The following is a 20096-nucleotide window of genomic DNA, read 5'->3' on the forward strand; positions in this document are numbered from 1 at the left end:
ATTTTTATTTTTTATTAATGTTGTGTTATTATTTGTGAAAACACAATTTAATCCAGTAGGTGGATTTATTTTTGATAATTTGCAAGTAAATAATCGCTTTTTTTTTTTTATCTGGATACACATGTGTGACACCAGAGGAGTGAATTTTTTTTTTTACATAGTTAATTAATGCACCTTATTACAATCTAAAGTGCTAAAAAAAGCACCAGTATAAATTGCATATAAAACAATGATAAAAATTGAAATAAAAAAATTTATTTATGCCATTTACGGTATAAAATTGTTTTAAAAGAAAATTTTTGTTTTAAATGTCACCTCAACACCCTGTATAATTGGGCACACTGCTTTATAACAATCTTAAATTACGTATTTAATTTTTTGAATTTTTTCATCATTACTACAAGTAATAAATATGTATATAAAAAAAAAAAAAAAATACATCGATTGGCATTTAGCAGTTTATTCAATAATGGTCAATGATTCCATCAAAAAAAACGTCAGCCTTTTCTTTTTTTTTTTTTTTTTATGAATACAATTGTTGTTTTTAATATACTTTTGCTCATTTTATTTTATAGATTTTTTTTTCGAGTTTAAAAACCCATAATATATATATATTTGTTTTTGTTACGATTCAAGTACTTTATTGGTTTTTTTTTTTAATAATATATTTTTTATACAAAAAACTACGGCTATCTGATCTAGTTTCTTTTTTTTTTTTTTTCAATATGAATATTTGATTAAACATCATGATGATTTAAAAAAAGAAAAAAAAATTATAAACAAATAAATAGCGAGAAATTTCTAATGGAATGTCTTACTATATAGAAAAAAAAAAATAAGCTGCCTATCAAAAGAATTTATTAGAGCAAAAAAATAAAATAAAAATTAAGCTCATTTTATAATAACATAAATCTCACGTGTATGTGCTACTATAGCTCATATAAAATTTTATGTTTATCTATTAAAAAAATAAAATAATAATAAATGAGCTCTAAAAACACTGACACACAATTTATCAGTGATTACACAGTGACCCTGTTGACGATATAATAAATCTACGATCAATAAAAATAATAGTTAAAAACAAAAAAGAAAAAAAAAAAGCTTTCACATGTGTTTTTTTTTTTAAATTAATTATATTATATTATAATAGAACCAGTGCAAATCGGAAGTATAAAAAATTGGATTTTAAAAATAAAAAAATTAAAATTCCAATGATAAATATATTGAAAAATCAACTCACTCCAGCTGGTTTTGTTTTTTAATTTTTAAATTGTTTAATTGTTTTCTACTCAATGATAAAAATTATGTTTTTTTTTTTTTTTTTTTTTTTTAATAATATAATATTAAAATAATAATTTTTTGTTTTTTAAATGTCTGTTATTTTGTCATCGTTAATTTTCACTGTCGTTTTATGGCAACACAAGTACAATGTATGACACACATAAAGGCAATGATGATGATGATGATAATGGTAATGATAATGATGATAATGATGATGATGATAATGATAATAATAATGATAATGATGACGATGATTATGGATTGAGACCTTGACGTTTTTCTTCTTCAAGCATTGCATCTAGTTCATCAGTTAAATTAGCAAGCATATTTCCAATATCATTAAGTACATCAGCTGGTTCTTCATTATTTGGTGCTTGATGATGGTGATGATGATGATGAATTTGTATTTGATGTTGTTGTTGTTGTTGTTGTTGATGATGTTGATGATGATTACCATTACTATTACCAATATTAGATGAATTATTATTTGCATATTCTTGTACTCTTGCTGCACGTTGTTTTATTGTACCAGCATTTTCATTTGCAAATGGTAATGAATCTGACTCTGTACTTGAGCTTGACTATAAAAAAATAAATATTAATTATTAATTATTATAAATAATAATAATAGTAATAATTTAAAAAAATAAAAAATAATAAATACCTTAAAACTAGCGTCAGAACCATTACGATGTTGAAGAGCAAGTGTACATATAAGTTCATGTTCTTCATTAACATTGCCAGAAACACTACCCCAAGAACGTGACATTGATGATGTTGGTCTATGCATTTGTGGTGTTGATGGTGCTACATTTGTTGTTGGTGCTGGTGGTGGTGGTGGATTATGAATATTATGATGATGTAATTCATGTTCATCACATGTTGTTGGTACTGGACCACTACAGTCAATAACAACATCACCACTATTACCACTTATTTGTATATTACTTAAATCACGTGAACTTTGTCGTCTTGGTGGTGATGGTGGACGTCTTTTTGGTAAATGTGGACTACTTTCAAGGCCATATGTTAATTGATATTTATTATCAAAATCACGTGGTAATGATTTAAATTGTCCTTGTGTTGCTGTTACCTGATCCAAAAACTAGATTTTATTATGAATTTTATTTTATTTATATTAATCATTTTTTTTTTTTCTTAATTATTAGTATTTATTTATTACATTTAATTTAATAATGAATAATTTATAAAAAAAAATTTTTTTTTACCTTTGCAACGGGTCGTGGTCTTACTAGACAATGTCGTGGTCTTGGAAGTGTACCACCACCACCACTGCCAACACTAGCAGTCTCAATCATTGATGATACTTCATTTGTTGGTGTAACATCACCATCTTCAAAACATCTTGATCGCCAACCAATTGATTCAATATGTGATATTGGTGCTGGTGATGGTGGAAAAGTTAATGGTGCATCTTCAAGACTTTCAAGTGATTTACCACGTGGACCACGATTAATACTATTATAATCAATACCACCAGGTGGTAATGCTGCATACATACTTTTCCATCCTATATTTGTATCATTATTATTATTGCTATTATTACTATTATTATTACCAGTTCTTTGAAATGAACGTAATACTGGTGATGAACAATCTTCATCTGGTGATGGTAAATCTTGTCCACCTCTTTGTATAACAACATCTTGTGTATGTCCAGGATGTGGTGGTAATCTTGCTAAATCCAATGGTTGTACACGTTTACCAGAACGTATATCTTTAACTCTTTTTATTGCTAATAATAGCTTTTTTTGATGTCCCAAACGTACAATACCAATATCTTCAAGATCTTCCCATGTTAATGTTGTTACATCTTCAACTGAACGCATTCCTTGTTGATGTAATGCACCAAGATATTCTTCAAGTCTCAAAAGTCGTAACCATTCTTCTAATGAACCTGGTATATGTTCTGGTAAACCATCACCAACATTTAAATTATCAATTTCCGCTTTAAGACGTTTTCTGTGATTTGGCTTTTTTATACCTGTAATAAATAATTATTATTATTAAAAAAAAAAAAAATAAATTTTAACCCTGACCTTTTGTTATTTTTATTTAAATAATAAACTATCTAATAATAGTTTATTTTTATTTTTCTTAGAAATCAATATAATCAAAAAAAACATTTATCTATATATACTAAAATATTTTTATATACTTTTAACAGGTATAATAAAACTACTGTATATATATATGGTATAATATAATATAAAAATAAAATAAATAAATAAATTTAAATTACCTATTGCTGTTAGATCCTCAGGGGTCATGCGCATTATAGTAGCAAGATCATATCCAGCTGATGCAAATAGCGGAAAATATTCTTCAAATTGTAATTCCGTTAACCATACATGAACAACTTCAAGGTCAACTGGTCTGTCTGGATGACTACCAAGTGAACTTATTGAACATCTTGGTGATGATGCAAGTGCACCTGGTCCTCTTGGTCCTAAATGATAACCAGATGCTCTACCAGAATCAAGTGATGCTGTTGAATGTCTTGAACCAGATCCTGAGCCTGAACTACCTGGACTATCACGACCTGGACTCTGGGTCATATCGATACCTACAATTTAAATTATTTATATTAATAATAATAATAATAAGATTATCTATTTATTTATTTATTTATTTTACATATATTATATGCAAAGAGAAAGAAAAAAGAAATTGAGAGAGAAAAAAAAATGATGAAGGTAGACCAATGCTGTTAAGGCATTACATTTCAAGGCCTTTTATGGTTGAATGTTGAGATGCTAAACTAGAGAAAATAAGAGAAAGAAAGATAGTTGATATATGCATTTTAAAATGTTGATAGCTTGAATTTATATTTATTTATTTTTTATTTTATGAATTGACGAAGAAAAAAAAAAAAGTAGAAGAAGAAGAAAAAGAAGAAGAAGAAGAAGTAAAAGTAGAAAAAAAAAAAAGACAAATTATTGAATAAGTTGTTGATGCTGATAAAAAAAAAAAAAAACATACCTTGATCCTCGGCGTGGGCATATTTGCCAACAACTGGTGGAAATGCAAATCCAGGATGTGTGTAAATTGGTCCAGGACTTTTACCAGCTGGCATACCATAAGAACCGTCGTCACCAGGACCACCAACACCACCACCACTTGATAAAAAACCACCGTCTTCACTACTAGCGTAACCAGCCGAACCAAAAGACGAACCAGAATGTCGGAATACATCGGGTACAGCTGGTGGTGCCACCTTCTTCACCTGGGTAACGGCTTTCGATGGCCGGCTCATGCCACCAACTATAATAAATAAGAAAATTAAATAACACTTTGATTCCTTTTTTTTTATTATTAAACGATAAAATTATATATTTAAATATAAATTGAATTCATTAAATATATATTTAATCAAATTAATCATTTATTTTTTTGATGAAAAAAAATTCATTTTATTTTGCTCCAAGTGATAATATATATAATGACCACACAATTATTTCTAATTGACACACACACACACACACAAATAACAAAACAATGAATAAATCCAAGTAAAATAAAATTTCTTTTATGGTTTTTTTTGTTCTTTTTAAAATTTAAAAAATTATACGCAACCTTGTTCTCTTGTTGAACAGGGTTGAAGATGTGAATGCCTTTGTTCCGTCTCGTGCACGAACGAAATGAGAATATAAGGGGACTCGAAATCTCGTGAGGTAGAAATGAAAAAAAAAATATAAAATAAAATTCGAAAAGTCGCGCGAGCTTGACTCGACTTTTACGTTATGTATATTTGGCATCTTGGTTTTTTTTTTTTTACTTGGTATATGTGTGTATCTTATTCATCACCCCTTTGTTGACTACGACACTGCAATTCGCAGCAAAGATTTTTGCTTTGAAGATGATAATAACAAAAAAAAAAAAAATGCATATGTGTATGCATCAATGTTGTGAGTAAGGAAGAAGATCCTGTAAGAAGGAGTTAAATTAAAATGAGTGGGGGAAAAAAAGGACCCTTGAAGTTTTTAAACGGGGACTCACTGTTACGAACAAACAGGTTTTCATCGGCGTAGAATTTATTTATACAAATATATATATGCAATATCTATATTTGTTTTTTTTTTTTTTTTTCTTTTAATTCATTTTAATGAAAATATTTAATGAATTTTTATTAACACCACATCAAACAAAAAAAAATAGTGTGATGAAAAAAAAATGAATTTTTATATTTTTTTTTGGGAAGTTGATTATTTTCTCATGGTTTGTTTTTTAGTTGAAATTTTATTTGGCTTTTAAATTAACATAGTCTTAAAATAAAAAAAAAATTAAATATATATGTGTATATATGGGAAACATCGATCGACACTTCTTCGTGATACAACTCCCCGTCGTGACGTTATAACACATAAGTATATAGACAAATAACAAAATAACTATATGGGTATGTAGAAAAGCCGGATCTAGTTCATCGTCTTCCCACGTTTTTTAAAAAGGTTAGAGTCATACAGCAACCTAATATAATGATTGTGAAATAATTTTGATTTTTTTTTAAATAAATAAATATAATTGTCAAATGAGTATATCATTTTTTAAAATAATTACAATTTTTTTATGATATGGCTGACTATTTCATTTTTGATCTACTTAAAATATTTAAATTTCCATTAATACGTTTTATTTTTTAATCTAAAAAAAAATTAATATATCTATATTATTGTTTTGTAAATTAAACAAATGTTTATGTTATTTTTAATTGATAAATTGAGTAATTTAAAGAGTTAAATCAAAAGTAAAATAAAAATTTAAAACAATTATGTAACCAGTTAGCCAACGATTCAGAGTCAACACACGATTTTTCGTCAATTGATACTGTAAATGAGGTAAAAAAAAAAGAAAATAAATAAATAAAAGAAGATTAAATAAGGTCGAGGAGAAAAGTAGAAAAAATAAAAAAAAAAATAAGCTTAAAACCTTAATGACCATATACACTGAGAGCAAAAAATACTCGAAGCAAAAAAAAAAAAAAAATATCTCCAAAACTGGGGATGAATTTTCTATCTCACTATTCGCACATACATCGCTAAATTAGGAACAAAAAATAGCTTAAAAAAAAAAATTAAATATATATATAAGGAAATACAAAAAAATATATATAAAAAAAATTAAAGAGACGAGCTTTTTTCTGCAAGAAACACGTACAGTGTCAATCTATTACCCAGCTCATATTTTTTTTTACTATCTTTATCATGATTATTTTTATAATTTTTTTTTTATTTTCTTTTTTTTTCATTAGTATATTTATCCAAGGGACTGAATGCTCTCTGCCCTCCGTGACGATGTTGTAAATAATTTTAATAACAAGCCGACTCTGATGTGCATTGCGTGTACAAGTCTATAAGTCATCACGACAAATAAATAATTTTTTTTTTTTCTCTTTTACTTGAATAACTCTACTTGCTGTATGTTAATAAAAAAAAAAAAAAAAAAACAAAGCATTTATTTTAGAGAAAAATATGAAATTTTCGTCTTGAACGATTTTCGTCACGAAATTTTACCTCAAAAAATAAAATAAAAAATAGTAAATAGTACTTGACACGTGCAAGAAAATATATATAACTCAACTTCCTTGTCGTTTAGCTGATATTTTTTTAAACATAAAAAAAATTTAACACAATTTTATTTATATATCTGTAATCAATAACCATATAGCAAAATTAACTTAAATATATTTTCTAAAATTTTAAATTTATTTCTTTTTGGAAAAACATATTTTACTTAAAATAAAAAACACTTGTTGTTCAATTAAAAGTCACGTACAAAAGTAATGTTATGAAATTTCGTTTTTTTATTTTTCTACTTTTTAAAGATTTTTAATATTTATTTTCATATATATATATTTATATATTTTTCAGATGTCTTATGTAACACGTAGACGTAATTAACTAACGTATATATATATTTTATTTTTTTGTGTACATATGATTTTTATTTATATTTGGTAATATATTACTTTTAAGGTAAAACACAAGTGTTGACTATCTGGCACACATGTCTCTAAAATTGCCAGTCAATATCAACAGGTTGTTGATTTTTTATTTACTTTTTTTTTTTTTTTTAACCTAGAATAGAATTGAGTGTGTAAGTATAAAGACGACGCGAAAGGAACTAACCTGGGGTTAAATGAAAATAGTCACGTATTACCAATACGAATTTACTCTACTAAAAATAAAATCAAAAAAAAAATAAAACTAGGTTATACTTATTCAAAATGTTTGATAAATAAAAATAAAATTAAATTTATATTTATAAATAATTAATAGCCTACCATATATATTTTAAAAAAATAAATCAAATATATATTTTATTTATTTTTTATAAATCATCATTAATTTTATATCATTATTTTTAATTAAAGATGAATAAATATTGTTTGAATAAAAAAAAAAAAAAAACCTTCAACGTAAAAGGAAACAACACCATCAATATAAATAATTTATTCTTCAAATCGGCCTTCGTATTAATAAGTAATGTTAGTAATGCGAATAATTATAATACTTGTGTCTGAGCAATACTGGTCCAATTGACTTTTACGTAATACCTCAACTTAACTAACGACATTGATAATAATATTAACAACCAACAGTCATAACATAAAAATTTTATAAAAAGTAAAACAATTTGTTCAAGTTAATAAATTTTTATCTATAAAATTAATTGTTTTTAATTTGTTTTAATAATAACAATTAAACTATATGTATAAATAAAGTCTCACAAGTTAATTAAATTTGATTAATAAATTTTGACAAATGATAAAAAATCAATAGAGCTAAAATTCGAATTATTGTTAAGAAAAATTTATAAACAAGTGTTTAAAATATATGAAATTTAAAAATATGTATAGCTCAAGTGCATCATGAGAATCCTCAGTGGTGTGTTTTATGGTCTCAAAGCGATAAAATGATATTTCGTCGTGTTGTAAACGGGTTTTTCTCATTCTCAAGTTGAAACTGGAACGACTGGGTAAGATTACCAATATACAAACACATATACACATCCAGTACATATATATTTTATGTTTAAAGATTATTTTTTATGTACAATATACACTCATACATGAAATTGTTCTACATATATGTATAAGGAAGTCAAAGGATTTCATAAATACTTGTTAAGCAACAATTTCAAGTGTATTTTTTTTTATACTTTTAATATATAGTACATCTGTATGTGTGTATATATATGTTTGCAGACTTTTTTGATAAAAAAAAAAAGGGAATTCTCAGTATATTAGGAGGATAAATTATTTAAAAAAAAAAAAAATTCCAACGACCTTGAAGGATTTCTCCCTGGTGTCTAAGAAGCAGCACTCAGGGACCGTTAAAAGATCATCACTTCCTTTTTATTTTATTTTATTTTTTTTCATCTAAATATTTTCGAGTTAAATATAATTCTTTTTTTAAAAAAAAAAATTTAATTTAAACTTCAAAAATATGTAGAGAGAATATATTTTATTCATTTAATTAAAATTATTATATATAATTTTTAATTTTTTTAAATGAATTATTATTTATATATAAAAAGAAATTAATTAAAAAAATTATTAAATTATGAAAATTTGCTTTCGAATCTAGGATATGTTTATATATAGAATTAAATTTTTTTATTGGTAGAGGAGAGAGAGAGAGAGTATTGAAAGACCTTATCGAGTAAAAAAAATTAAAAATATCTATATCATGGTTAAGAGACCACCCTCGATATGACCTCAGAATTTCTCTCTCTCTTTTATATAAGTATATTTATATACGTCACATTGAATTTAAAATTTTGTGCATATATATTTATATACATTGATATCGTTTTATTTTATCCTTTGAACGATCGATTGTGGCAATGCAATGCTGCCTCTCGTTGCTGCAGTTTACGGGCGTCACCATCAACAGCCACGACATTCAACATCGAACCTGCTTTTTGCTTCACTAGGCACATGATTTTTTTTTTTTTTTTTTAACCATACTGCTATTGGTACTTTTAATATTGCTACAGTTATATTGTATATACTATTATAACTTCCGCAACTTTTAGTTTGCTTGAAAATTGTCATGAAAAACATTCACTATATTGTCTTTAAAATGATTCAATTTTTTTTCCATATAATAAAATTTTTTTTCCACAATTTTAATACACTAAACTTTTTTGTATTGTTTCTGATATATTCTATCAAATTTTCAAGTAATTTCTTCATCGCGTTTTGTTGTAGAAAAAAAAAATACCAATCGAAATCGAAAAATAATAAAATTAAAAAAAACCGACTACTATAGCTCCAAGTTAATTAATTTTTTTCTTTTATAAAAAATTATTCTTCCTGGAATTTTAATGCACAAAACTCTTTTGTATTATTACTAGTATATTCTGTCAAATTTTCAAGCAATTCCTTTTTTCCGTACTAATCGAAATGAAAAATAAAAAAACAAAAAAAATGACTTCTATAGCTCCAGGTTAATTAATTTTTTTTCCTAGTATAAAAAATCATTTCCCCGGAATTTTTAATACATCAAACTCTTTAATATTTTTTCTAGAACACTCTATCAATTTTAAAAAAATTCTAAATTCAAATTATATTTAATTTAAAAATCTATTTATCGATAACGCAATTTTTTTTTTAATAAAAAAATATAAAAACTTTCAACAATAAAGCTTCTAAAAATTTTAAATATTTTTCTAAACTAATAAATTTTTCTATCCAATTATAAAAGCTTCCTTAAACTAAAAAAAATTTCAAAACTTTTAATTTATTTTATATAATGGTTTAAATATAATTCATATGGTGCATAATTTTGTGAAAGCACATATAAAAACATCAACACACATATTATATATATAAATTAAACCATCTTGTATAAATACCTAACAATTATTAAACACATACATCAACTGTATAAAATTAATGTGAACCTATACATATATATTCATTTTTCAATAATTTTTAACACTCAAGTAAGTGATTACATGTCTAGGCAAAAATATATAAACTTTTATCAGTTGTAAATATAAAAAAAAGTTAAAACTTTCATATACAACTTACTTTTATTATTATTATTAATTTACAATAATAATAATTTAATGAAAATAATCTTGAGGCTAAATTTAAATAAATAAAAATATATATTTAATTATTTATTAACGATGAGATTATAATTACTGTAAATATTCATCTGACATATTTGAAAGTATATTTTCAATTATTAAATTTATATAAACACTGTATACAGTGTATTCAATTAATAATTATAATTTTTCATTTTTAATAAATTTAAATACAATAAATAAATATATATTTATATAAAAATCAATAATTAATTTATAAACTTACGTTGCATTAAATTTTTCCAACTTCCATAAATAACTTTGATACACTTGTCAAATGATTTTAATGTTATATTATTATTATCATTATTATTATATTTTTGATTAAAATATAAATTTCCTTCAGATTGACTTTTAAATAAATTTTTTTTATATTTTTTATCATTATAATTTATATTATTATCATCAATATCATGTGTTGTATATGATAAACGTAATTTTGTTTTTTTTGTTAATTTATTATTTATATTTTTTTCATTAATATTTATTGATAACCATGATTCAATTGCTGGATCATGAAAACTTAAATATGTTGATGATAATTTTTTATTAATTGTTGTACGTTTTATAAAACGTTTACCTGGTGGTAATGGTGGGGGACCAAGACAACTTGATACTGCTGTAATGGCCATCTTATTTTTTTTTTATTTTTCTCAACTTGACTCCTTATATGTATATACACAACTCCCTACGTAATTTTTTTTTACCTCTACCTCTTTATATATTATATCTCTCTTTCTAAATTCTTTATTTATTTTGTTTTTTTCTATTTTTCTATATACCGCAAATCACAATCTATCGATGTCAATAAACGTGGGTGATTTTTATCCAACAACCACGTCAACATTAAAGTTGAAAAAATAATAATAATAATAATAATAATAATATTGAAAATTTGTGATGAAAATGATGCGTTAATCGCGTGTCTAGTTATATACATGTATTTACTGATAAAAATTTTATTTTTCATCAACACATTGTCAATAAATATATATGTGTATAAATTTTCTTATCAAATAAAAATATATATATATATATTTTTCAAGCCCCCCAAGTTATTTTATCAGTATTGATTTTCAAATGTAAACGAGAAAACCACAAATACATACACACACACTATTAAATGACATGAAAAAAAAAACCACGATACACTTTGCACATTGTCTAGTATATTTTCTTATCTTTCCCATTTGCTTTCAAACCCCAACCAATAGATATATTAATATATATCTACCCTTCCTTTTTTTTTTATAACTATTTTTTATTTTAAATATATAACACCTAATTGTTTTTCAATTTTTTCTTTTATTTTTATATTAAATTCACTTGTATGAATAATTTAATAATATATTAATATAAAATTATTAATGATAAATTGATTGATTGTTTTTTTTTTTTTGTTTTGTAAATTTATATGTGTCACACACGTTTAAACTTGACGAATGAATTTTTTCCAATGACTGGTATAATGGATATTTTACAGTGATATATATGTTGAATGATTTTTTTTTTTTTTTTTTCACATTGCATATTGTCAGTGGTGGAAGTAACTGAGTGAGTGAGTGAGTGAGTGAATGAGTGAATGAATGCAAAAGGGACTTGTTTCATGATATAAAAAAAAAAAAGTAGTAGTTGCAAGATGAGGATAGAAGGTGGGTTAAACAAGTTCGTGGATTTTAAGCGTAGGCTGGTCCTGGATGGGTGTGCACACGCACACATACACTAATAAAGCGTAGGATTTGGAAAAAAAAAATAATATTGAGATAATATTTAAGCTGAGACGAGTAAAATGAAAAAAAAAAAAATTTTTTTTCTTTTAAAAAGTCGACTGTCAGCGAGAGATTCACAAAAGTGTGAGGCGCGACCGAGATATGTCGAATATGGGTATAGCAAGGCTAAAAAGAAAAAGTCATATTTATATGTGTTTGTGGATAAGAGGCTGACGGAGAGAAAAAAGGGGTTGATACTGTCGAGACAGAAAAAAAAAAAAAAAGGATTAAAAATGACGGTGGTAGGGTGAAAAGAGAACATTTTTTTTTTATTTTTTTTTTTTTTCCATTGATGGACTTTTTTGTCAGAGATATGCGTATACCATATAAATCATTTTTAAAAAATTTTTATATTTAGCAATATATGAAGATTTAAAAAAATAAAATATCGATAGTGCCGGATAAGTTGGTCATTATGGGAAGGTCGTCGGCCTTGTCAAAGACTCTACTTGGACATGTATAATCATGAAAAAATTTATGGCCTGTTACCTTCGATGTTTACTTGGTTTTTTTTTTTTTTTATATATACCATATCAAATAATTTCATATTTTTTTTACATATATTTATAAACGATAAACTTGCGTAATTTTCATTTGATACTATATATATAAACTATAAGAAAATGACTTTATAAAAGACGACAATGTATGCTTATAATTTATTTGAAGTGTGAGCCTTGCGGGTGTCAAGGTGACTCAAGAGTAATTTATAAAAAAAATGTCATTAAAATAAAAATAAAAAAATAATATCATCGATGATGCTTCAAATTGCCTTAAGGCTTTTGAAAATATTATTTATTTTTTTTATTTTCCATCACTGTATAAAGTGTCTTTTATAATTTGAAAAAAAAAAATGCTTGAAATTTAAATTTTTTTGATGAATTTTTAGAATAAATTCTGTAATTTTATCTCATTTATAAAATGTATTTTAAATATGTATAAAAAAAAAAAAAAATTATTTACTTTATTTTTGGTTCTTGAAATAAATGAGACAAGAAAAATTAAGATTACAAAATGTTTATCAGGCGGTTTGTTTATTTGTTTATTCTTGTTGAGAGTTAAAAGTAGTCATGGCAATTGTATCCTTGTTTTAAAGTAGATATGTGTGTTAGCACCCTGGATGGCTTCAGAAACCGCAAGCTGAGTGGAGGGTGAATACAATGTATATAAATTGAACAAGAAAAAAAAAATATACAAGAGCAAGATAAAGACAATAAGATATATACATAGACTACGTTGGAAAATGTGAAAAAAAAAGGAAAAAGTTAAAGAAGAGGTGATCGCGAGGCAAGGGTAGGAGGAATAAGAGGGTGGTGCACACAATTTGCTCTTCGCTCGATACGCATTGTCTGACTCGTACCTCACAAACTACTCCACCTCTTTTCCTGTCCCTTCAGTTACACTTTGCTTCCGTTTCAACATCACCCCTAACATTTACAAACATACATACCCTCAACATTCAAAGCTTTATTCTTCACCAGGTACAGACACTTTTGTTACAATCTTTCAATCGAATGAAAATCAAAAAAAAAAAAAATTTATATTAATATCTATCACAAAGTAAAATTGTTCGAGAAAATAAAATGAAATTTTTTAGTGATAGACAACAAAGTACAGGGTAAATTGAAATACTATTATTTTTTTGTCTAAAACAAATTATTTTTTTTTAACTTAAAAATTATATCCATCATGTGTTTAATAAATTATTTACTTAATTTTAATGTAAAGAGGTTCAAACGACCTCGCCCATTACTTTGCAAGCTCGTTTATTTTTCATCGACTTAATTTTTTTTTTTTTCAACTCCCTTTTTATACTATGTAAGAGAATTGTTATTTTTATTTTTAAAATTTATATATATCTTTGGCCATTGAAGAATGATGTAATGCCAATATCTTCACTTCAAGAAAATTGATGATATATAAAAATATAAAATATATATTTTAACTTGGAATTTTCTCATAAGCGTGAATTCATATTGATGGATACAAATTGTACATGGTATATATATTTTTTTTTTTTTTTTGTTTTTAAAACTTGATGGGTAATATCTGTCTTGTTCTATATTTACAAATGAAAATGTTTATGATATAATTTTTTTATGTTATTTATATGACTCTTGTGCACAAGGACCCAGGCAAATTTTACGTATATATAATCTGGTCTCCTTGCGCGTTCAGAGTCGCACCCACGGACAAGCAAGGAAGTTCCGGTTTACGCCCTGGATCGCCAAAAATAAATCGAACTATTAGGGCGATAATAAAAGGAAAAAAAAAAAAAAATACATTTAAAAATAAGTTACACAAAAAAAAAAAATATATTAAATTAAATAGAAAGAGATAAATCATAAAAATAAACCAAAATACATACACAAATGTAAATGGATGAAAAAAAAAAAAATTAAAATCCAGTCTGTTTCTCATCCGTTCAAAGTGCCTACCATCAGATTTTTTTTTTTTTTATTTATATATATATATATTTAAATATTGAAATATGCAGTTGAGTTTTTTATTCATCTAATACATAAATAAATAAATTTTAAAGAACAGTGTGATTTTTATATATCAACACTCGATATAAAATAAAAATCAACTAAAAACAATTAAACCAATTTAAAAGATGAAAAAAAAATTGATGAAACATTAAAAAAAATTTATCAAAAGAGTTTTATAATATAAATTTGTTTCTTTTTTTTTAAAAAAATCCATCGAACCATATAAAATTTTCCATTAACTTAATTAAAATTTAAAATTGAAATATATTTTTTAACGAAAAAAAAAAAATTAATAAACACGCATATAGATATATTGAAATCAAAAAAACTAAACATTACAAACATTTGTAAATACCAAAATAATTAAATAATTTGTTTTATTTTTTAAAAAAATATTTTTTCGATGTGCAAGTCTGTCGTATATAATAATACGAATATACCAACTGGGGTGTGCCATAATTGGCAGATAGAAAGGAAGCAATTCGCGGAAAAATTTATTGGCCAAACGGGATTCAAGTGATAGTGAGAAAGAGGCGTCTGCAAGAGTGATAAAAGAGGGCTGAAGGGTTGGGCTACGAAAAAAAAAAAAAAAAAAGGACACGACAGACAAAAGGATAATTATATTTCAAACCATATATCAAAAAAAAAAAATCAACTAAAAATTAATAATAAAATTAAAAAAGATAAATATATGTGCCTTTTTTTTAAATATCATTTTGAAACAAACGATTATTGTACAGATATTGTATCAAAACTTTTAGCAATATATTTATTATACAAACATATTTTGTTCGCATCCATAACCCGACATGAACCAGACATAAAAAAATGAGAGAGAGAGAAAGCTGACTGTTACATACAGCTGTAGAATCAAGTTTAATATATTTTAATTTATATGAGCATGGTGAACATGTTGACTAGTGTCATGTGCAGAATCTGAGAATGAATATACACACTTTTAGACATGCGCGCACGATTGAGGATATATGCAGAGGGAGTAACTGATTTTGTCGATTGGTTACGTCTTTTCAAGTATAATAAATAAATAAATAAATAAATAATATATATAACACTTTAAATTAAAACAAGACTCCATCATCATAACCATCATAATTATGGAACAAACATGTATACACAACATGTTAAATTATTATTCCAAATTCAAATGTAAATTTTATTTAGTCTGACGACTTGCGTCTGCATAGTTAATCATCTTACGACAATATTAAATCAATTAATATTTATATAAAATAATATGCATGATGTATATTTTGTTGTTGATGATAATGATTGAATTTAATACGACAAAATGCTTGTTTAAACAAAATCAAGAATAATGATAACGGTCTGTTGTTTTAGTCAATACATACATGTATATAGGTAAGGTCGTTTTATACATAAGGTAATTCAGTACATCACCAACAGACATCTGGCATTTGTTAAAATAGATAGAGTGAAAAAAGGCCATTCACATTGTACCAATTATTATTATATATACACATCTGCGTTATTATATTTTAGTAAATGCGCTTCAATGCACACGGCAATGTTGATAGACTTTGACATGTGTGATGATAAAATAAAAAAAAAAATAAAAAATAAACTAAATTAAATAAATAAATATTATATAAATGTTAATTAATATTTTTTCTTTTTTTTGAATGGTACAGAAGAGGTGTACTATGGAATTTGATGACTTTACAATGTTGACATTTTTTTTTTTTTTCATTTTTAAACTTGAAATAAGACCTCCCACAAACAAAGCTGTTTGCATTAAATTGACTTGAAATAAATAAAATACTATTTGACCGTATATAATAATTTTAAAAAATATTATTATATTTTTTTTTAGATAAAATATATATATACACACACGTGTATAGAAGATTGGGAAATCATGTTTTTGATTATAGTAGTTTTATATCTTAAATATAAAAAATAAATAAAAAAATCATCATCTCATATGACCAATGGAATTTTTTTTAATTCCTATTTTTTATTATCATTGAAATTATTACGATATATATTTTTTTTTTTAATACCATGTCACACACTGTTATCAAATAATTCATGTTAATGTATTAACAGTGTTTTTCATGTGGGATTTAAAATTATATTTTAAATAAAATTATAAACATCATAATAAAATGTATATTATAATGTTTATTTATTTATACTGAAATTGGATATAATAAAAAAAAAAAAAATTTATATCATTATGCAAGATGAAATAATGTACTTGGAAATTTTTGTTATTTAAAGGATATATTTACATTGGGTGTATATATATTTTGCAACGTCATTTAAATTACTTAGAAATGATGATTTTTCATTAAAAATAAATTAATAAAACTATACAGATAAATTTAATTTAAATTTGATGAATAGAAGTTTTTAAAAATGTGATTAAAAAATATACATAAAATATTGAACAAAATAATAATCAAAAGGCACATTTGTATTTATATTTTTTTTTTTTTTTTTTGCTGAAGCATTCAATTACGATAAATCCAAATGTATATATGGACATAGACACATTTATAAATAATCTATAATAAATGTATCACTGTCGTGATAATAATTAATAAGTTTTCATTTATGCACATTGGTCATGATGTTAATGACAGAAATGTAGATCCACATGCAAGTCGTGGTTTAAATAATTTTAGCTCATGGACATGTGTGTGATTGGTTTTATTTATATACCAACACAAATTCATATATAGAGATTAATAACTACGCAATTGCTGAATACTGATAATAAAAATATCAATTAATTACATATACAAAATTATAATGGCCGAGTTTAAATAATCCAGATAATAATTCATTTGAAATTTTTTTTGTCTAGAGGAAAAAAAAAATGACAGGGAAATTGGACTTGTGTCTTTTTGACATTGATAATATATTTTAAATAAATAAATAAATAATATATCTATATTAAATATAAAATTTAAATATATTTATTTTATTTTACTTTTATTTATAAGAGAAAAAATATATAAAATAATTTTAAAAAATATATTCAAATTTTTGTATGTCTAAATTTAAATATAATTTTTATAAATTTTATAGATAATTTAAATTTATTAGAAATATAATTTAGATATATATATATTTAATAAAATTATAATATATAATTTTTTTTTTTCTTCATTTTGACATATGTACTACTTTTATATATATAATTATTTCAGAGAAAAAAAAAAAAAGGTTTAAAAAATTGTTTATTTAATTTTTTCACTTATTCTGCAAACATTAAAATTAATCATTGACACTAAAATGTTAATATACTCTTGAGATCACTAGAGAAAGCTCAAATAAATTTTAACCTAAATGCACACATAGCCATTATTATTATTTAAATAATATAAAACACAGCTGACAAATTATATTTTATGTTGAGAAAAAATATATTTTTTTTTTTCTCTAAAATAAACAAAACTAATTAAATTAAGTTTAAAAAAAAAATATATATAATACAAAGAAGAAAAAAAATATTAAAAATATATAATATAAAAGAGAGAAATTTATTTAAATTCTTTTATTTTATTTTTCATTTTTGGCTTTGTAAGATTAAAAAATTTCGTGCCAAGTTGAATAGTTTGGGTCTGTTGGGTATTATTTGGACAAAGAATTGTATCATAATACATCTCAAACAAACTCGTTAAACCAAGGCCACATATTGGTTCCAAATTTTTATTTTATTTTTTATATTCTCCATTGAAAAAAAAAAAAAAAAACGAAGGCCATTCGCAAATAGGGAACATTGTGCGAGATTATGCCAAGAGATTATATGCATCAAAAAAAAAAAAATAAATAAAATGAAAAGTATATACAACATGCAGACAAAATGGAGCACATTCATACATTGAAATATATTTGTAATGTATATAGTTTTGATAATAGTAATAGTTAAAGCAGCTCAGCATCACTGCTTGACTTTTAATTTAAATCCTCAAGTCCATCTGGCACAAGCAATTGTGCAGCAAGCATCAGAAATAGTAATAATAATAATAATAATACTAGTAATAGTAGTCAAAGTAATAGTAGTAGTACTATCCAACAGCCAAGTCTGCAAATGGAGTAAAATTTATGTTGCTTCTATTCAGAAAAAGCATGATAAAGTTAGCTGAGAAAAGAGAAAAATTGAAGAGGAACTTTACAACTAAACTGAGGACAAAAGAAAGAAAGAAACTGGGGAAAGAAAGAGTAGGATAGTTAAATAGAAGAGAGAGAAAGAGAGTATTAAATGATAGAAAAATATATAAATTTAGTATGTGTGTATGTATCCTAGAGGATCATATATACGTCGATGCTCGACGATGAAAAAAAAGGTGCCACGTGCCACATATACCCTTCCTATTTTATTTTTGAAATTTTTTTATTTTCTCTCTTTAATGTAACTTTCTTTATTCCTTCAATATATATATATTTTATCCTACGCTTTTTCTATCCTTCACTGTTAGAATTTTTATTTTATTTTTTCGCTTTATTTATAGCACAAATGTAACTCATTCTTGATGGAGCCAGTTGGACTCTCTCTCGTCTTCCGGATGATAGTTGCAGCTGCAAAAGCCACACACACACAACTATATATATCTGCACCTTTTGCAATATTATATTACTATATACTTTGACGTAATTTTTAAATTAAAAAAATAAAAAAAAGTATAATAATAAGTTGATGGTATTTTACATTTGAGAAGAGACTGGAGGCCAAGAGCATATATCCACGGTTAGTGTGCTATGATGTTGATGTGATAGCTATATGTATATAAAAAAAAAAAAAAAATTATACAAGTTCCTTTATCCGGTGGGCTTACGGTCGAATGAACCAAGAGAATCGATACCTAATGCTCTTGGCTGTCGTCTACGAAAAGCCAACTCGCTTGCCAAAAGGTTCTTTTTATTTTTCTCACTCAATGCTTTTTTCAAAACTTTATCTATCTTTCTTGTTATCATGGTAAAATGAGTATTTTTTTATTCCTCTTTATTTTTCTACTGTCCCAAAAAAAAATTCAGCTAAAAGCTTTCAAACATTTTTTATCTTTATCACAATTTTTTTTTTTTATCATTATTCCATATAATGATTTTGAAAAAATAAATACAAAAAAATTTATTCATCATTCAGTCATCAAGTACACACATTATTAATTATTAATAAATATTTATTTTTCAAAATAAATAAAGTCAAAAAAATGTTTGTATTGAAGTGCTGTTAGTTTTTTTTTTTAATTTTTTTTTTCTTGAAAAGTTAATGATGAGGGTTCAGTGACCTTATCTGGCTATATATGCCCGTATGCATTTCAATGTTTGACACTTTGCTTTAACATAAAATACCCCAGAGTCAATGTTCACGGTCGAGATCAAACTATTTCATTTATATCCTTTCGTACCTGTTATTTCTCCGAAAAAAAAAAGATGA

The 20096-nt window shown here is 24.7% G+C and overlaps 1 protein-coding gene across 6 annotated transcripts in view; it reads right to left on the reverse strand.

The window, feature by feature from the left end:
* Nucleotides 1-58: 58 nt before the first annotated feature.
* LOC122852692 (caskin-1) overlaps nt 59-20096 on the reverse strand; it is a 38233-nt gene continuing 18195 nt past the window's right edge. For 2 of the 6 annotated variants that reach the window (XM_044152637.1, XM_044152638.1), the window contains exons 2-6: nt 4288-4569; nt 3548-3871; nt 2514-3289; nt 1949-2389; nt 59-1865 (exon numbers count right to left, since the gene is read on the reverse strand). In XM_044152637.1, the coding sequence (XP_044008572.1) occupies nt 1539-1865; nt 1949-2389; nt 2514-3289; nt 3548-3871; nt 4288-4569 (2150 nt within the window). In that variant the 3' untranslated portion in view covers nt 59-1538. Of the gene's footprint in view, nt 1866-1948; nt 2390-2513; nt 3290-3547; nt 3872-4287; nt 4570-4881; nt 5053-10633; nt 11703-20096 lie in introns of those variants that run through there. The other 4 variants (XM_044152636.1, XM_044152635.1, XM_044152640.1 and 1 more) reach the window with 4 other exon arrangements.

Source organism: Aphidius gifuensis, linkage group LG3 (genome assembly GCF_014905175.1).
Source record: "Aphidius gifuensis isolate YNYX2018 linkage group LG3, ASM1490517v1, whole genome shotgun sequence".
Lineage (NCBI taxonomy): Eukaryota > Metazoa > Arthropoda > Insecta > Hymenoptera > Braconidae > Aphidius > Aphidius gifuensis.